This window comes from Centroberyx gerrardi, chromosome 19 (assembly GCF_048128805.1).
Source record: "Centroberyx gerrardi isolate f3 chromosome 19, fCenGer3.hap1.cur.20231027, whole genome shotgun sequence".
In the NCBI taxonomy this organism is placed as follows: Eukaryota; Metazoa; Chordata; class Actinopteri; order Beryciformes; family Berycidae; genus Centroberyx; species Centroberyx gerrardi.
The window spans coordinates 12,553,168-12,569,215 of record NC_136015.1 but is presented as its reverse complement, the minus strand read 5'-3'; the positions used below and the strand labels follow the sequence as shown (position 1 = coordinate 12,569,215).

At 44.0% G+C, this 16,048-nt stretch overlaps 1 protein-coding gene across 7 annotated transcripts in view; it reads left to right on the top strand.

The window, feature by feature from the left end:
• The window catches only part of clasp2 (cytoplasmic linker associated protein 2), a 57,327-nt gene that overhangs the window by 18,443 nt on the left and 22,836 nt on the right, over positions 1 to 16,048 (top strand). For all 7 annotated transcript variants that reach the window (XM_078290475.1, XM_078290478.1, XM_078290477.1 and 4 more), the window contains exons 8-14: positions 9,322 to 9,462; positions 12,675 to 12,748; positions 12,937 to 13,029; positions 13,311 to 13,456; positions 15,447 to 15,582; positions 15,751 to 15,821; positions 15,975 to 16,034. In XM_078290475.1, the coding sequence (XP_078146601.1) occupies positions 9,322 to 9,462; positions 12,675 to 12,748; positions 12,937 to 13,029; positions 13,311 to 13,456; positions 15,447 to 15,582; positions 15,751 to 15,821; positions 15,975 to 16,034 (721 nt within the window). The remainder of the gene's footprint in view (positions 1 to 9,321; positions 9,463 to 12,674; positions 12,749 to 12,936; positions 13,030 to 13,310; positions 13,457 to 15,446; positions 15,583 to 15,750; positions 15,822 to 15,974; positions 16,035 to 16,048) is intronic.

Below are 16,048 nucleotides of genomic sequence, written 5' to 3'. Positions count from 1 at the left end.
AGGTATTTCCACCAATAAATGAAAATGGTCTACCAAAGTGAAATGTCACTTAAGGGGACTCATTCATCGACAGGTTGCAACGGCACCAGATTTATTTAAATCGATTAGAACACTGTCTTTTTTGTTTTTTTTTACCATATATAGACATAGTGAATGTTCTTCCTCCAGTATGACTTAACCAGAGTGGTATTTTAGGATGCCCTATTCATTTATTTAGTCTGTTAATTTATTCAGTGACTGTGAAAAAGAATTATGCAAATTTGTGATCTTAATCTAACTAAAGCGGGGAAACCAAGATAATAACTTTTTTCTCTCTGTGTTCTTTGACTTCTTTCCTGGAAATTGGTTTAATTTGTTATGTAATTATTGGTAAAGAAATTGAAAAATCAGAAGGCCAGAATCAGAAAAAAGCCTGAATACCAATGGAGAGTATTCTTTCAAAGATAGCTGATGTGGCACGGTGAATGGCTAGTGATGGATTGACTGGATGTGGCAGCTAAATAGCAGTTTTATGTATATTTTGAAGTTGTAAAAGTTTTGTTTACATATTTAGTGTTTGTAAACACTTGAAAAACAGAGCAGTATTTATTAGTTATTAGTTATGATAGGCTGAGAAAGTTCCAAAACGCTTGTTTTCCATCTATAAATCAAACTCTATATCTAAATGCATCCAAAAGCTAGATCAAATGAATTCTGGACTGTGTGGCTTTAAGCTTCATTTGTGTTCGTTTTGTGCTCAGTGTAGGTTGGTTGTTGGTGTCTGGCAGTGACTGTCATTGGCTGCTTGTACCTTTAGGCTTAACTGTCACTTGTAGCTATCTGTCTGACAGTGTCAGTGGTGGTTTGTCTGCAGTTGGCTGCTGCAGCCTGTTTACTTGGTAAGAGAGAGAGAGGGAGAGGGTGTCTGGGGGGTGAAGTTGCCATGATGCCGTCTCTGGTGGCAGCAGGGCGATGGGGGAGGGCTTACTTTAACTCTCGCCTCCCCAAGGTTCAGAACAAAATCATGTTTTAGAGACGGGCATAACTCCAGATTGGTCTGTGAGTTTGTAGTTGCTATGATCAAATAATGATTCAGCGTTGTGTCTTTCACTCTGCTATGTGTTACATGTATTGCTGGGCATGAAAGTGGTGCTGGTTATCATTGTTGAGTATATTTTTTTAGGATTGTTGGCTAATCACTTTGCATTTACAATGGTGGGGGAAAGGTTTTGTGTCCTCATAGGAAGAAAAGAACAGTTGAAGGACAAGTTTGAGAGCCTTGTTGAGCGCCTGTGTAGAACCTGAATTGGATGGTAGAGAAAACGGGGCAGAAGGTAGTGTGGATATATCATTGGGTTATCAAGAGGGCAGTTCCCATCTAAAGACATTCTGTGGAATTGGGCCACGACACCTCTAGGAGATGCAGCAGTAAATTTCCAGCGTCCCAGAACCACCACCCTCAATACCTACTTTAGCCGCTGATCAGACCGTCACTACACTATATTTACACTTCACTGCACATACAAAATATCTGATGCCTGTGGGTTAGATGCCCCGTATCGGCAAGCATCCGCCCTACTGAAGTGTCCTTGAGCAAAACACTGATTCCCTACCAGCTCCTGGGACTGTTCTGGTGTTGACATTGCTCTATGCCCTACCTGTGGAGGGGGGCAAAGAAACTTATTATATATAAATATTATTTATTTTTCATGACAACCACTGGCTGCTGTTTTTGGCAGCTTCAGAAGCTGCCTTCACTGCCTGACGTCTACAAAGTAAACAGTTGGCTGAGTGTTGGACCACAATACTAGGTCAGGTCTTCGGATGGTTCAACTGTCTGTCGCAGAACTGTAAGTTGCTGGCCTACATTGGGTTGCAATCCCCTCCCTGCCTAGCCTCCCTAGCTTGTGTCTACTCAGTAATAGCCTGACTTTTTTTCCTTCAAGTACAAAAGTTCTCAACTGAATAAACTAATATTGTTGTATTCCGAAATACCCCTGATTCCCTATTACATTCCTCAACTTATTCCTGCATGAGTGGTGACAAACTTGCATTCACATATTTCACGCACCAGTTACATTGGTCAGCCTTTGGCCCACAATTTATTCTGTTTTTGGCAATGAGGTCAACCAAAGAGGGCAGTGCAAGGTCAGCGGCATCAGAATAGGACGAGCGCATGTGTGACTCCGATGTTTTTCCTCCAAACACTCGGTAATCGTACCCAGAACTCGACCTTTGAGGATAGAACGCAAACACACCATCAGCTCAAACACACACGTACACGCACACAAACACACTTCTGTCTCGCTCTCGCCCCACATCTCTTTTAGGCTAGCTCTTGGCGTTTGCTCTAAAGGGTTTGAGGCAGCTGTTGCTGAGAGGAGAGGAGAGGGGAAGGGGAAAGAGAGAGGGAGGCAGGGAGAGCGAGGGATCGAGGGAGGAAGCTGACAGAGATCTCGCAGTAGCCGAGTCACAGAGCTGTGCCTGTCACTGCCTGTCCCTGATTCACCGTGACAGAGACAGAGAGAGAGAGAGAGAGAACAAGGCAGAGAAAGAGACAGAGAAAACAAGGGAGAGAACCAGAGAGAACAGAGGGAAGAGAGGGAGTAGAGACGAACAGCGCACGCAGTTTCTACCCATAACGCACTGTAACCATGGCGGTTGGGGATGACGGAGATGGTGAGTGTGTGTGTGTGTGTGTGTGTGTGTTTAATCTCATCTGTCTGTGGATACTGGCACACAGACAAAGGCTTTTCAGCATATGGCTTTAGAATAAAATCAGCTTAGACTCCAAACACTCTCACCCTAAGTGCTCTGACTTGGATATAGGTTGTATCCGTGTGTGTGTGTGTATGAGAGAGAGAGAGAGAGAGAAAGCTGGGGTCCGAAAATGAGTTATGTTGTGTGTGTGTCAGTGCAGTACAACAACTTGACTGTACCACATGCACTCATTTTTGTGATGAAGTTTGTGTGAGGGTGTGTGTGCATGCATTGCGTGTTTGTGCATATGTGCACAGACATGCATGTGCAAATGCGTATGCGTATGCGTATGCGTAGGCACATGTCAGTAACAGCCATAGAGACTCACTTTGTGTCAGGAGTCACATTTGAAGTGTCTCCTTTTAGTTAGTCCTTTTCCTCCAATTCCCATTTTTCAGTGACATTTTTCAAGCTAGGTGAAATAGTGGTTATAGAAGGAAATATGACTTTAGGCAATGTAAAAATAGCCTTTCTTTCTGTCAGTCTATCTGCCCCCCCCCCCGCCCCTCTCTCCCTCACACACACACACACACACTTCTCTCGCTCTCTCTCTTTCTGTTCTTGTAATATTAGGTCAGGTGTGAATGGTCTTGCCTCGCTCTTGCCCTCACTAACAGGATTTGTTGGGAAGTTACTGGACAGACAAGTGTGTGTGTGGGTGTGTGTGTTTGTATGTAGGCTAATAGAAGTGTGTTTCCGATGTTTGAAGTGTGTTTATGTGTGTTAGAAAGTAAAGCATGTCAGTGCTGCTGGCGCTTTGCTCTGCTCTTATTTAATGTTATTTGGGCCTTTGTGAAACTGTGTGCCTGTGCGAATGCAAGCACACACACTCTCACACACACTCAGTTGCCCTAGCAGCCCAGAGATATTCAGTACATTGCAAACTGGCCATCAGTAGCAGCTTTCATTGCTTGCATAGTAGTGCAATGCTGACAGGGACACACACACACACACACACACACACACACACACACACACACACACACACACACACACACACATACACACACACACACACACTCTGTAACACACTCGCAGACATGCTCATTCTGCTTCAGTGCATCTCCGGCTCTGCAAAGGAAACCGTGACCCCGTTTCCAGGCTAGGCCGGTTACCATGGCAAAGCTTTAATTTGAATATTATCGTTTATCCTTCTCCCTGGCTTGGAATTGGGGCTCACATTATACCTGTGTGTGTGTGTGTGTGTGTGTGTGTGTGTGTGTTTTCATTTTCTGCTAAAGAGCTCATTTTCCCTGAGCTGGGCTGGAAGTGGAACAGTCTGTCTCCTATTAGAGAATCCAGGCCCGAACCTCAAGTCTCTCTCTCTGTCTGTCTCTCTCTCTCTCTCTCTCTCTCTCTCTCTCTCTCTCTCTCCCTCTCTCTCTTTCCCACTCTTTCTGCCTCAAAAACAACTGGATGGTTGAAAATAAAACATCTGCTCCTCAACGTGGCAGACACTTACTTGTGTTTTCAAATCAGTGCCTATAAAGTAAAATATATGATCGGTATCCTGCAGAAACCTTCTTATGCCAAAGTAGAATTAACAATGCATTATAATATGTTGCATGTGTGGAGGCCTGTATTTGCACATAGTGTCTTATTCCTGTGTAAGAACTTCCTTTTTTGCACTGATAAGTGACCATTTATAGCAGTATCGAGCTATTGATTTCCTGGGTGGTCTTATCAACTGATGTTTATCTCTGTATATGTTATGGTGATATGTGTTTTTTTTATTGTGTTTATATTGTTTTTATTGTGTTTTAATTATTAACCGTACCTGCATGCCCCTTGCAATAATCAATACACTTTGAAGCAAATTGATATTTTTTTTGTTCTGCTTTCCTGTAAAGTCGAATTGGACCTTGCAGGTTTCTGCAGGAAACGCTGTGGGCTTTGTGGTTGTTTTCTATTGACACACATACCTCTGATAGTTTACTTTGGAGCTGGGGCAGTCATGAGCCTGTTAACAGCCACTGGAGTGCTATTGTGTCAGTTTGTGCAGTCGGCCTACTAACCCGCTGCTTCTTCTTACCTATATTCATCCTCATAAGAACGCTGTGCAGTCTTGTCATCTTTGGCATGGGAGTGTACATGCAGCGCACGGTCACATGGTCCTGAGTGAGAATATGTAATTTTGCCTGTGCCTCTGCAGCTTACAGCAGATTACCACAAACGCACATACATACACACACACACTCACACACACACACACACACACACACACAGCGTGTCCCAGTTGGAGCAGAGAGCTCTCTGTGCAGTAAAGTCCAATACCTCAGAAGACATCTTGTTACACTGTTAGCCTCATGTTGAGATGTTCTGCCATAATGCTTGTTATGACGTGAGCCATCCTGTCCCAGCTGGTAAGACGTCCCAATGCTTTAGAACAACAAAACTGACATTTCTCTTGACATTTCATCACTTTTCGGTGAAAATCAAAATGCCATGCTAATCCACAAACACACCCTGGACTCCATTACTGAATACTAAGTTAAGGCAAGGCTAAATGGAATTGGAGTCACTTTGAGGAAACCTCAGAGTGACGTTAATTTTACCTTCAATTCAGTCAATCAGGAAGTGGATTTGTTTTGCCTTAAAAAGGTTCTTAAATCTAATCAATCAGAAAAGTGACAGTGAAGGCCCCATCATTATTATCACAATTGCAGCTTTACATTGGAACTGAGTGAGTTAAAAGTATATTGACCCCCAAAACTGTTATACTACAACACACACCCTTAGATATAGCCTCAATCTCATGATCGGGTCGTCACTATTGAGGTGGGGAAACTTTGATGTCACCGAAATTGTTGCCGCGTGCACACACACACACACACACACATACACTAACTGACATACACTCACTCCCAATTTTCTTTCTCTCTCTCTCTCTCTCTCTCTCTCTCTCTCTCTCTCTCTCTCTCTCTCTCTCTCTCTCTCTCTCTCTCTCTCTCTCTCTCCCTCTCCCTCTCTCCTTTGCCCTCGCCTCTTTCTATGTGTTATGCAGCAGGAGGCTGTATCCCTGTGTGTATTTTGGGGTTTTGGTTTGACAGAAAAGAGCCAGTGCTGCCCCCATGTGGTCACAACAGAAAACTCATAATGTGTGTGTGCGTGCGTGCGTGTCTGTGTGTGTGTGTGTGTGTGTGAGCGAGACAGAAAGAGATTGGCATTGCATGTGTTTGATTTCACTCCCTCCGTCTCTCCCTGCATGTGGATTATATTTGCTCTTTGGCCTGGGAATAACTGGGATTATTCCCACACGGATTAGGGATTGGTGTGCGGCAGTGTTAGTGCCTGTGTATGTGTATGTGTATGTGTATGCATGTCTTCGACTTGAGCCCTGATTGATTTTAGCAGAGCCATGATCAGATGTGTATATTTTGGTCTTCTGTCCTCCTGTCATTCCTCTGTTTGACTCTTCTCCTCAAATGGAGAGAGGAGGGAATCTCAGGCTGGAGTTTCCATGGCAACGCAGCTTGGTACTTGGTGGAGCTGCTATCTCTTATTCTGTGTGTGTGTGTGTGTGTGTGTGTGCCTGTGGTCTGCATGTTGTGTCATGTTTTTTGGGAATGTTGCATATCCATGGTGATGTCAGTGCAGCTATCTGGCCATCGGGGCTGAATCCATCTCAATTCGCTAAATTAACACAAAGTCAGTCAATATAAATCCAACTGTTGATTGAATTGGATTGGAGGTGTGCATGTGTGTTAGTGGGCTTACAAAATGTATTTCTACTTGCTGCTCAATTCCCTTGAGCAACTGGTCTGTACAGGTCACCATGGCAACAGCCTGCGTGCAGTCTGCTTGCTATGAGGGATTCTCTCACTGTGTCTCTCTCTCTCTCTCTGGTGTCTTTGCTCTGCCCTTCACCCAGAGACATTTTCTCCCGTGGGGTCTGACTAGACAAAAGCAGGAGATGCTAATCATGCTAACAATGATGGTAATCAATGCTAAGACTTCTGATGCATGAACGGATATTGCAGACGGCCCCGTTGGCATTGTTAGCTAACGATTACATTTACCGTCTGATATGATGAATTAATTCAGCTCTGTTAATGTCTTTGTATGTCAACTGAACTGTAAACATCACTCTCTTTCCTTTGTGTCCGTTACACCTATGTAAAAACCTATTTATTATAATGGTGGTACATGCAAAGTGAGACCTCATTGTCCTCTTGCTTTTTTTATTCGTTTGATTTGTGTATGTTATGAATTGCGAAAGATGCAGACAAGTTTTTCAGTGTATTTTTTTCAGCCCTTGAAAATATGGGAAAAAGATTTGGGGAGAAATGATATACTAACGCTCAGGATTTACTCTGGTTGAATATAATGACAGATCTTTTCCAACATGCAACTTTACTTGTTGGCAAGGCATTCTGCACAGCACCGTTTTCCATCTGATGAGAAATTTCAGATTCCTGCAGTTTAGAAATTGCAGTGGCCAAATACATCATAGCTGTATTTGTTTACAGTAGAGGCACTCATTAGTGTTCTAATGGTTCACCGGCCCTCAAACTTTGACCCCTGATGCTGACCCTTAACAGTCGTTGAGAACCCAGGCTTACAAGGTAATGTACCATTACTGACCCTATTAAAAATGTCAGACTAGTATGAGTTATTTGTTCCTGCAACATCGTAATTGGAAAACCAGACATCATTAATATTTCACATTAATATGTTTTACTTTACATAATGTGACGCAGGCTTTTATCCTAACCCAGATGTATGTGTGTGTGTGTGTGTGTGGGAGGGTCAAGGTCTCAGATGGAGGGGTGTGGTCTTGCTCCCCCTTTCACCTCTCCCCCAATCACCCCTCCTTTTATCACTGTTCCATCAGCCTTTGTTCTTTTTCTTTGTGTGTGTGTGTGTGTGTGTGTGTGTGTGTGTGTGTGTGAGAGAGAGAGAGAGAGAGAGAGAGCGAGAGAGAGAGCGAGGGAGAGAGAATGAATAAATGTATTTCTTGACTCAGGTAAATGTAGCAACATAAACATTGTGTACTGTGTTAAGTAGTTGTTGATGCTGGAAGGTGTGTGTGTGTGTGTGTGTGTGTGTGTGTCAGAGAGTGAGCTGGAGAGTGTGTGTTGTCAATGGTAATGAGTTTAGGTTAGCTGGTCTGGCCGGGACACAGAGAAGCCCTGTTAATATTCCTGGGGTGTCGGTGTGTGTGAGAGTCTCTCTTTCTCTCTCTCTCTCTCTCTCTCTCTCCCTCTCTCTCTCACGCGCACACACACACACACACAGACACATTCATAGTCCTGCCTCCGCACTGGCTGCAACACTATGATGTCATCTCTCCTCTGATTGGCTGTGAGGCTGCTAAGGGGAGGAGGAGAGACACTGGGAGAGACGGGGAGGGAGGGAAGACAGGGAGAGTGAAAGAAAATGCCGGCAGTAGTATGGGTGGAGGGGTTTTCGGACGGCAGTGTGAGGTGTGTGTGTGTGTAGCCTCTGCCCTAGTATGAGGTGTGTGTGACGTGTGTGTGTGTGTGTGTGTGTGCGTCTTGGGGTACGGCTTGGAGAAGAGGGGGCACCCCAATACCACGCCCTCCCAGAGGCATGAGGCGCCTTATCTGCCAACGCATCTGTGACTGTGAGTGCAGGGATGGAGCAGGGTGTGTTGGTGTGTGTCGGTGATTGTGTGTGCGGTAGACGTCGTTGCACGCCGATGGATGTGTGACGCTGCTTGTTAGCATCCACCTAATATTCATAGAGTTCGACACAATAGGCTCTGCAGTCATGGTGGCACTTGTGTACACACACACGCATGCATGTTGATTGTCAGTGATTTTGCATGTTGACTCTGTGTGTGCGTGTGTGTGTGTGTGTGTGTGTGTGTGTGTAGGTTAGTTGCTGTATGAGTCAAGGTGTAGGGTGGTGGCTTTGGCGTATTTCTCCATGCTGCACGGCTGGTTGTCAGAGCGACAGGAGCGCAACTGCATTCCTCTGCCAACACTTTCATCTCCACTGTCTAGCTGTGTGTGTGTGTCTTTGCGTGTGTGTGTGTTTGTGTGCATCCTCACATATTGTCTTCCACAAGTTTTTCGCTAATAAATGCAAGTTCTAAATGCTGAAGTTGTGTAGCAAGCCTCAGTAGAAGATATTGACCGTTTCAATGCTAGCTTTATATAAGAGGATTTCTGCTAGCATGCAGACTGGGAGTTTGGGCTCCAGAGAGTTGTCACTGGTTCCGTGGGTGGACATCTTGATTTGTTCAGGTGTATATGTGTGTGTTTGTGTTAGAGTTGATCGTATGTGTGTATCAGTTCCCTTTCCCTTCCAGCCAAAGACTCGTTGCTGTGTGATTGTAATTAGTATTGATTTTACTGATTCCTGGCCAAGCTCTAGACTCTAGACGACCTTGTCTTTCCTTCTGTTCTTTACTGTTTTTTTTTACCATTCACCATCTTCTCCATGCCTTAGCTCTTTTTTCTCAACACGAAAGGGGCAAATGAAACCAAAGCATTGCAATGAAATGGTTATGAAGCAAGAACATTTGACAAGACTTTGCAAGAAGTTCGGCCTTTACTCCTCCTCAGCTACAGTGTGAAAGATAACACTCTCCCCTCTCTCCCTCTTCTCTCCCAGACCGCAGTTTTGAGGATGACGACAGTGTGGATGGGAATCGCACTTCCTCGGCCCAGGCCGCCTTCAAGGTCCCCAAAGTTCCCAAGAAGGCCGGAGAGTCCTCAGCCGCGCGCAGGCCCAGTGCCACCGGCAGCAAGCTAGGTATAATACACAGATGTACATGTACACACACAGACACAAATTCATAGATGAGTCCACGCTAATAGATGCATCCAAGGTTGGAAAACATGGATTTGTTTAATGAGAAAGTGGGGTTCTTATCATTTAGTCATGGGTTAATATTGAAATGAGTGTTAGGTAAGGTAGACTAGTGGTTAAAGGAAATGATTGCTATGCAGATTTCTATATTCAAGATTCAATAACTGCAATATTCCTCTGCAGAGATTGTTATTGAATGCATAGATTCATGACTCAGGGCCACAGTACTTTCTGCCATCTATAACGTCTCATTAAGTGACTGGCAAGAATTTACTAGTATCCACCATCTGTGGGGAAATGGCTACTTTATTCTGTTCAGACAGTAACTTGGATGACTGGCAACAAGTACCTGGACAGGCATTATTTGAGCCAAATAACACAGCAGGACCCGCATAGTTGGAATTAAAATTGATTGTTGCTACCTTTTCATTTGATAAATATCATCTTTAAACTGTACACTGCTCAGTAATCCAGCTTCACTGTGGTTTATACCAGATACATAATTCTAATCTAAAGCCTTGCAGAGGGAAATTTCAGCACCATTACCATCTACTGGTGTGGTGTCGTTGGGCCTCTGTGTCTGACAGTCCTATCAGTTCAGGAAGGACATTTTCTTCCAATCTATCCAATCCAATCTATAAAGAAATTAGTGGGAAAGAACGCCTGATCATGTGTGCATATATTGTAGGGTGAATTTACATTTTGATTTGTGTGAGTGGAGAGTGAATTGACCCCAACCCTGGTGTCTGTGCCCTCTTAGCTTTTTCCTCTGTCTAAATATGTGTGGGCCAGTGTAGGTGAAATACTACAGAAAGAGAGAAATCTGGCTTATTAAAATTTAATATCCCCAGAGAGCTAATTTAGTACAGGGCACAGTATTGCATAATGTGGAGGCCGCCTGTTAAAGCTCTTGGACAGGACATTATTGGTGATTACAGTAGAGGTGCAGACTGTGGGAGCTATGGAAGAAGCCAAAGGAGATGAGTAAGCAGACGTAGCGGCCCACAGCGACACACTGATCTGTGTCTCCTCAGAAACCCATACACTCATGTCTGTGGGCGACTCAGGGCTGCAGAGGCTCTGCCTTTTGAAATTGTTCATTCCTCCCATTGAGAGAGAGAGAGCTCCTTCTCTCCCCAGCCTCTTCCTCCTGTTTTAGATGGCTCAAGTGTTCTATTTGCTTCGTCTCTCCATGTATTGATTCATCCCTTCTTGCTGTCTCTGTGTCGGAAGGAAGCTGTGCGTTCCCACGGCCGTGCGGTCGAATCCAGGCTGGTGTTTCTGATGTATCTGTGTCAGCACCGGCACGTAGATATCACATACACACACACAAAATCAAGCAGTCTGTCAGAGTTCTGATACGTTGCTCTGTTGGTTGGAAACACAAGACTATGATCTCTAGTAACGCAGATCATTAAAGTCTACTGATTGTGAAGAGGAGTGCAATAACCTACCTTCCACACAACAAACCCGCAGCCTTCTCTCTGCAGTTGGTATTTAGAAATTTCATATGCACATCCTGGGTTCACACGCAAGAAGCAAAGAGCAAGTAATGGAGGGCATGCTGGGTATTGACATACAGACCCTTAAGTGCTGCTCGGAGACCTTGACCTCGTTGAGATTACTGTGATGGAAAGGAAAAGGTCTGACTTAACCTTTTCCACCGACTTGTGGTATTCACCTAGTTAGTTCTTGCTTCTCGGGGGTAGCAGCTTTTTTTAAACATCATCTCCGCTGTGCCATTAGCTGTTTTCCATTTGAACACAGAGCCGCTTTGTACTGCGTATCTTTTGTGGTTTGTTTCCTTCTTGGTAAATTATTTTTTTGCTAGCGTGCTTGCTAGCCTGCTGCTATCAGAGACCCGTTCTCCGTGATGGTGGTGCTGGGAGACCCCATTGTCTGCATTTGCATTTAGATGACAGTACGCCCACACACTCTGCTAACGCCCAACAGCGAGACTCAGACAGAAGACAGAGACATCTGAACTTTGCTGATAACTGGTGGTATTAGAACAGACATATCATACACAGAGACTAATGCAGTCTGGATTTATGCTTTATTTCAGCAGTGTTGTCAGACACACAGCAGTACAATTTTCTCACACTGCAGGCTAATGACCACCATATCTCCACATTATGTTAATATATAGCATGTAGGGCTGCAGAACACAATTCTAGTTTCCACAGTTAATCATAGCATATCAACAATATTCAAACAATCTCATTTCACTTAGAATGCCTGCTGTGGTTAAATTGTAAAGATGTTGATATAAAGTGCAGTAAAATAATTGTTCCTCATATCAAGACTAGTAATCATGATTAATAATCATGACCACAATATCTAGAATATCTAAAATAATTAGGACTATAATTTTATGCATAATTGTGCAGCCTAATAGCATGTCATGACATTTATATGTATATTTATTCTAACATTTACATTTCATAAAGATGTCAATATAAATAATAGGAAATAGTTATAGGTTGCTGGTAGATGTTTGGATGGCCAGGCTGCCACTTCTCACAGTACTACTACACACAGAGTTGTAGAGGAGAGTCCCTACAGCTAGCCAGCTATATGTCGATGTTCCCCAGCTCTCCAAGGGCCATGTAGTGTTTTGACATGGCATGTCTTTGTGGCACAGCCTGATATGGAGACTAACCCAGGGGAAGGAGGAAGGGATAGATTTCTCCTGCCTTCTTCTCTCTCTACACCCAACTCCTCTCCTCCACTATCCCTGCCCCCACTCTCCAGCCTCTTCTTCTCCCATTCTCTGCCACTTCCCTTTAACCAATTTTTTTTTTTTTTATCCTGAACCCCCTAGGTTGCTCTGAGCTCTTCCATTCTCTTGTTTCAGCTTTCCTCGCCTCCTCTTTCCCTCTCCTCTCTCCCTCCCCAGTGAGGAGGCGTGGCCAGCCCCCAGAGAGATATGATTGACAGGCCCATTACTGCCAGGAAGTCCATTAGAAACACAGGCTGCTCCTACTGAATAAGAGTGTGTGTGTGTGTGTGCGGGTGTGTAATTGGATGTGTGTTTGTGGTTTTGCGAGTTAAACCAGAATCAGAGAACCAGCTAATGCAGACATCCTTAACTGCTGGAGGCTTGCATGCGATCTTGCACACACACATTGATTGACTCTGCTCTGATTTTGCAGTAGCCAAGGAAGGTGCGGGGGGCATTGATGAGGAGGACTTCATTAAAGCTTTCACCGATGTCCCTACTGTACAGGTAAGCCCCCACATACACACCCTCACACAGACAAACACATACACACTCATACCACTGAATGAATAACAGGATTACAGATGCTATCTAGGCCACGCTGTCTGAGACGTGTTTCTCTCCTCCCCATCTTTGCCCTTCTCTCTCTCCTCTCTCGTCCCTCGTCCTGTTTCCCTCCCTTCGTCTCTGTGCAGATCTACTCATCCAGGGATCTGGAGGACAACCTGAATAAGATCCGGGAGATCTGCTCTGATGACAAACACGACTGGGACCAGAGAGCCAACGCTGTCAGTAGACTTACCCTCAGCAGATTCTCTAATTAACTGTGTTACGAAATACTATTCATACACACTACACCCTGTCACACAAGTACACTCATCCTAACTCCCACACCCATAACTACAACTAAAAACCATGACAACTGCCAAAGCTAGTTGTTTCTTACACCTGACCCTACAATACAAACCGCAGGATTGTTCCCAGGCTGTCTATATGTGGCTGCACCCCCTTGTTACTTTCCAATTATTACACTGTGAAATTTATTATTGCTCGTGTCTGTCATGTACAGATGAAGAAGATCCGCTCGTTGCTGGTGGCGGGCGCGGCCGACTACGACTGTTTCTACCAGCACCTGCGGCTGCTGGATGGAGCCTTCAAACTGTCGGCTAAAGACCTGCGCTCCCAGGTGGTGCGAGAGGCCTGCATCACTGTGGCGTGAGTATTGCTTACAGCAGGTAGTTACTGCTGTTGCCGGAGGGAGGAGAACTTTATAATGGCAAAATGTATGTTTTTTAGGAATTACTGTAAGAAATTTTATAAAAAATTCTAAATGTGTAGTAAATATCATCAAAATCAGTGCCTGAAATGGGCCGGTACTCATCGGTACTGAGTACCGGCACTTCTGATTTTTGTCCACATGAGTACCCTTACTTCTTATTGCGTACCGGCGCTTCTGATTTTTGTCCACATGAGTACCCTTACTTCTTATTGCGTACCGGCACTTCTGATTTTTGTCCACATGAGTACCGTTACTTCTTATTCCATACCGCCACCTCCTGGTACGCCTTAGTTGAATGAAGAGAGTATCTCCGTGTGAAAAAAGTGCGCCATAGACTTGATAGGGCTTCATTTAAGCAGACAGCATCCTACAGACTGAAGGCAGCGCTCCGCTCACACACGGTGAGTCAAACTGCAGCCGAAAACAAAGCTGCATAGATCAAGTGAAGAGGTGTCACTCTGGCCCTAAATTAAATAGCCTCTTGTAATTACGTGTTCTGCAATATTAAAACCATTCTACTGACATTTTGCCCCGCAAAGGCAGATTGTAAAGAATATAATTGCTTACATTCTGATGCAGGACTTTGTGGGCAAAACGACAGTGGAATGATATTGTGTAGAAAAAATTAATACATTTATATTGTGAGCAGAGTGATGCCTCTTCACTTGATCTGATGGAGCAGAGCAGTCAGTGGAGCACAGGGCCGTTAAAGTGTCAATCATGAAGAAATTCATGGTAATCAAACGCCAATATGTCCAATCAACACTACTGGTCAGGTGCCAATAGAGAGAGAAACGAAAATAGAGGATGTGCAAGCACAAATGAAAGCTATGTTATTGCGCCAATGAGGAATAAATGTACGTAAAAAGTTACATAATGCTAGCTTTCTTATATCATGACTGTCAACAACAAAAGGTCAATATTGCTTTGTTACCACTACCTCCAAAAAGCACAGACAGCTCTGTCCGTCAGTTATATAAAGACAATATTGGCCTCTGTCTATTTGCATCAGTCTTCTGTATGCTTGTAAGTATGTAATCTTTCTCTGATGTAATCTTTCTCTGATATTATTACAGCACTAACCCAGCACATTTTTCTGTGTTGATTTTTTTAAAATGGCAAGGTAGGTTAGGACTAGTTGTTTTGCAGCTAAACTGACTGCAGTCTTGTTTCATTTTCAGTTGGTTTTATTGTAGCATATATGAAATATTATATTTGTATGTAATGGAATGCATACAAAAATACATTTGAAGTTGGATATATTACCAAGATATGCGTATAAATATAAATATGTCCAAGACACATGCGATGCTCATGTCATGCAACTGCTGAATTAGGGTACTGGCACCTTTTTTGGTCCAATTCAGGCACTGATCAAAATTGGAATGTGAGGTTTTTACACCATAGCAGTGATGCACACAATGTCAGGGTTAGCATCTGTTCGGGCACAAGCTACTTAGCAATACACAGGATCTGATGCAACTATCCCTTGTGCTATTTTGAGAGAGCTCCTATTTGGAAAGTTAGCTTGGATATTGGAGGAGGAGAAGAGTGGATGAAAGCGGGTATGTCATTGGGGGTAAAGTGGTCTCAGGACACCCCCAGAAAGCTCAACAGAGGGCCTCCCAGAGCTGCCCACCTCCACACCTGCTCCCAATACAAATCCAAAATATACTAATTTACACTAGCCTTACCTACACTTGAATTTACACCTTGTTTACTAGATTACACTCAATGATTTTGATTAACTTTACCACTGGTGTCAAGATCAATAGGCTGATGGAACAGCTGTCTTACTGGCTTGAAAATGGCCTGTTTAGCATTACAGACTAAACACTAAATTAATGTTTTTAATAATTAGTGTATTCACTGTTCATAACGTATGTCTTGGTGTATGTGTTTGGGTGTGTGTGTGTATGCTTGTAGCCACCTGTCGTCAGTGCTGGGGAATAAATTTGACCACGGAGCGGAGGCCATCGTCCCGGTCCTGTTCAACCTCATCCCCAACTGTGCCAAAGTCATGGCCACCTCCGGAGTGTCGGCCATCTGCTTCATCATACGGGTGAGGTCACACACACGCACATACATATATAATCTGGATGGTTTTTGGCATATCCTTGAGTTGATGCGATATAATATTGCGCACATAGAAAAATGTTTCAATCTTTCAACAATCTCATTCTCGCACTTTCTCCCATTCCTTACCCTCTGTCACCCTTCCTCTCCCCAGCACACCCATGTCCCTAGGCTCATCCCCCTGATAACCAGCAACTGCACATCCAAGTCTGTGGCCGTCAGAAGGTGAGATTGACGATGACGAAAATGCTATTGTGGGAACAAGGTCTCAAATAATTCACACCTATAAAATCATAATGAGGCTGATTATGATGATGATGTTACATGATGGTAATTGGGGTGATGACAATGATTATGATGATAATGTGTCGTCTCCAGGCGCTGTTATGATTTCTTGGACCTGCTGCTACAGGAATGGCAGACCCACTCTCTAGAGAGGTGAGGATGGGGTT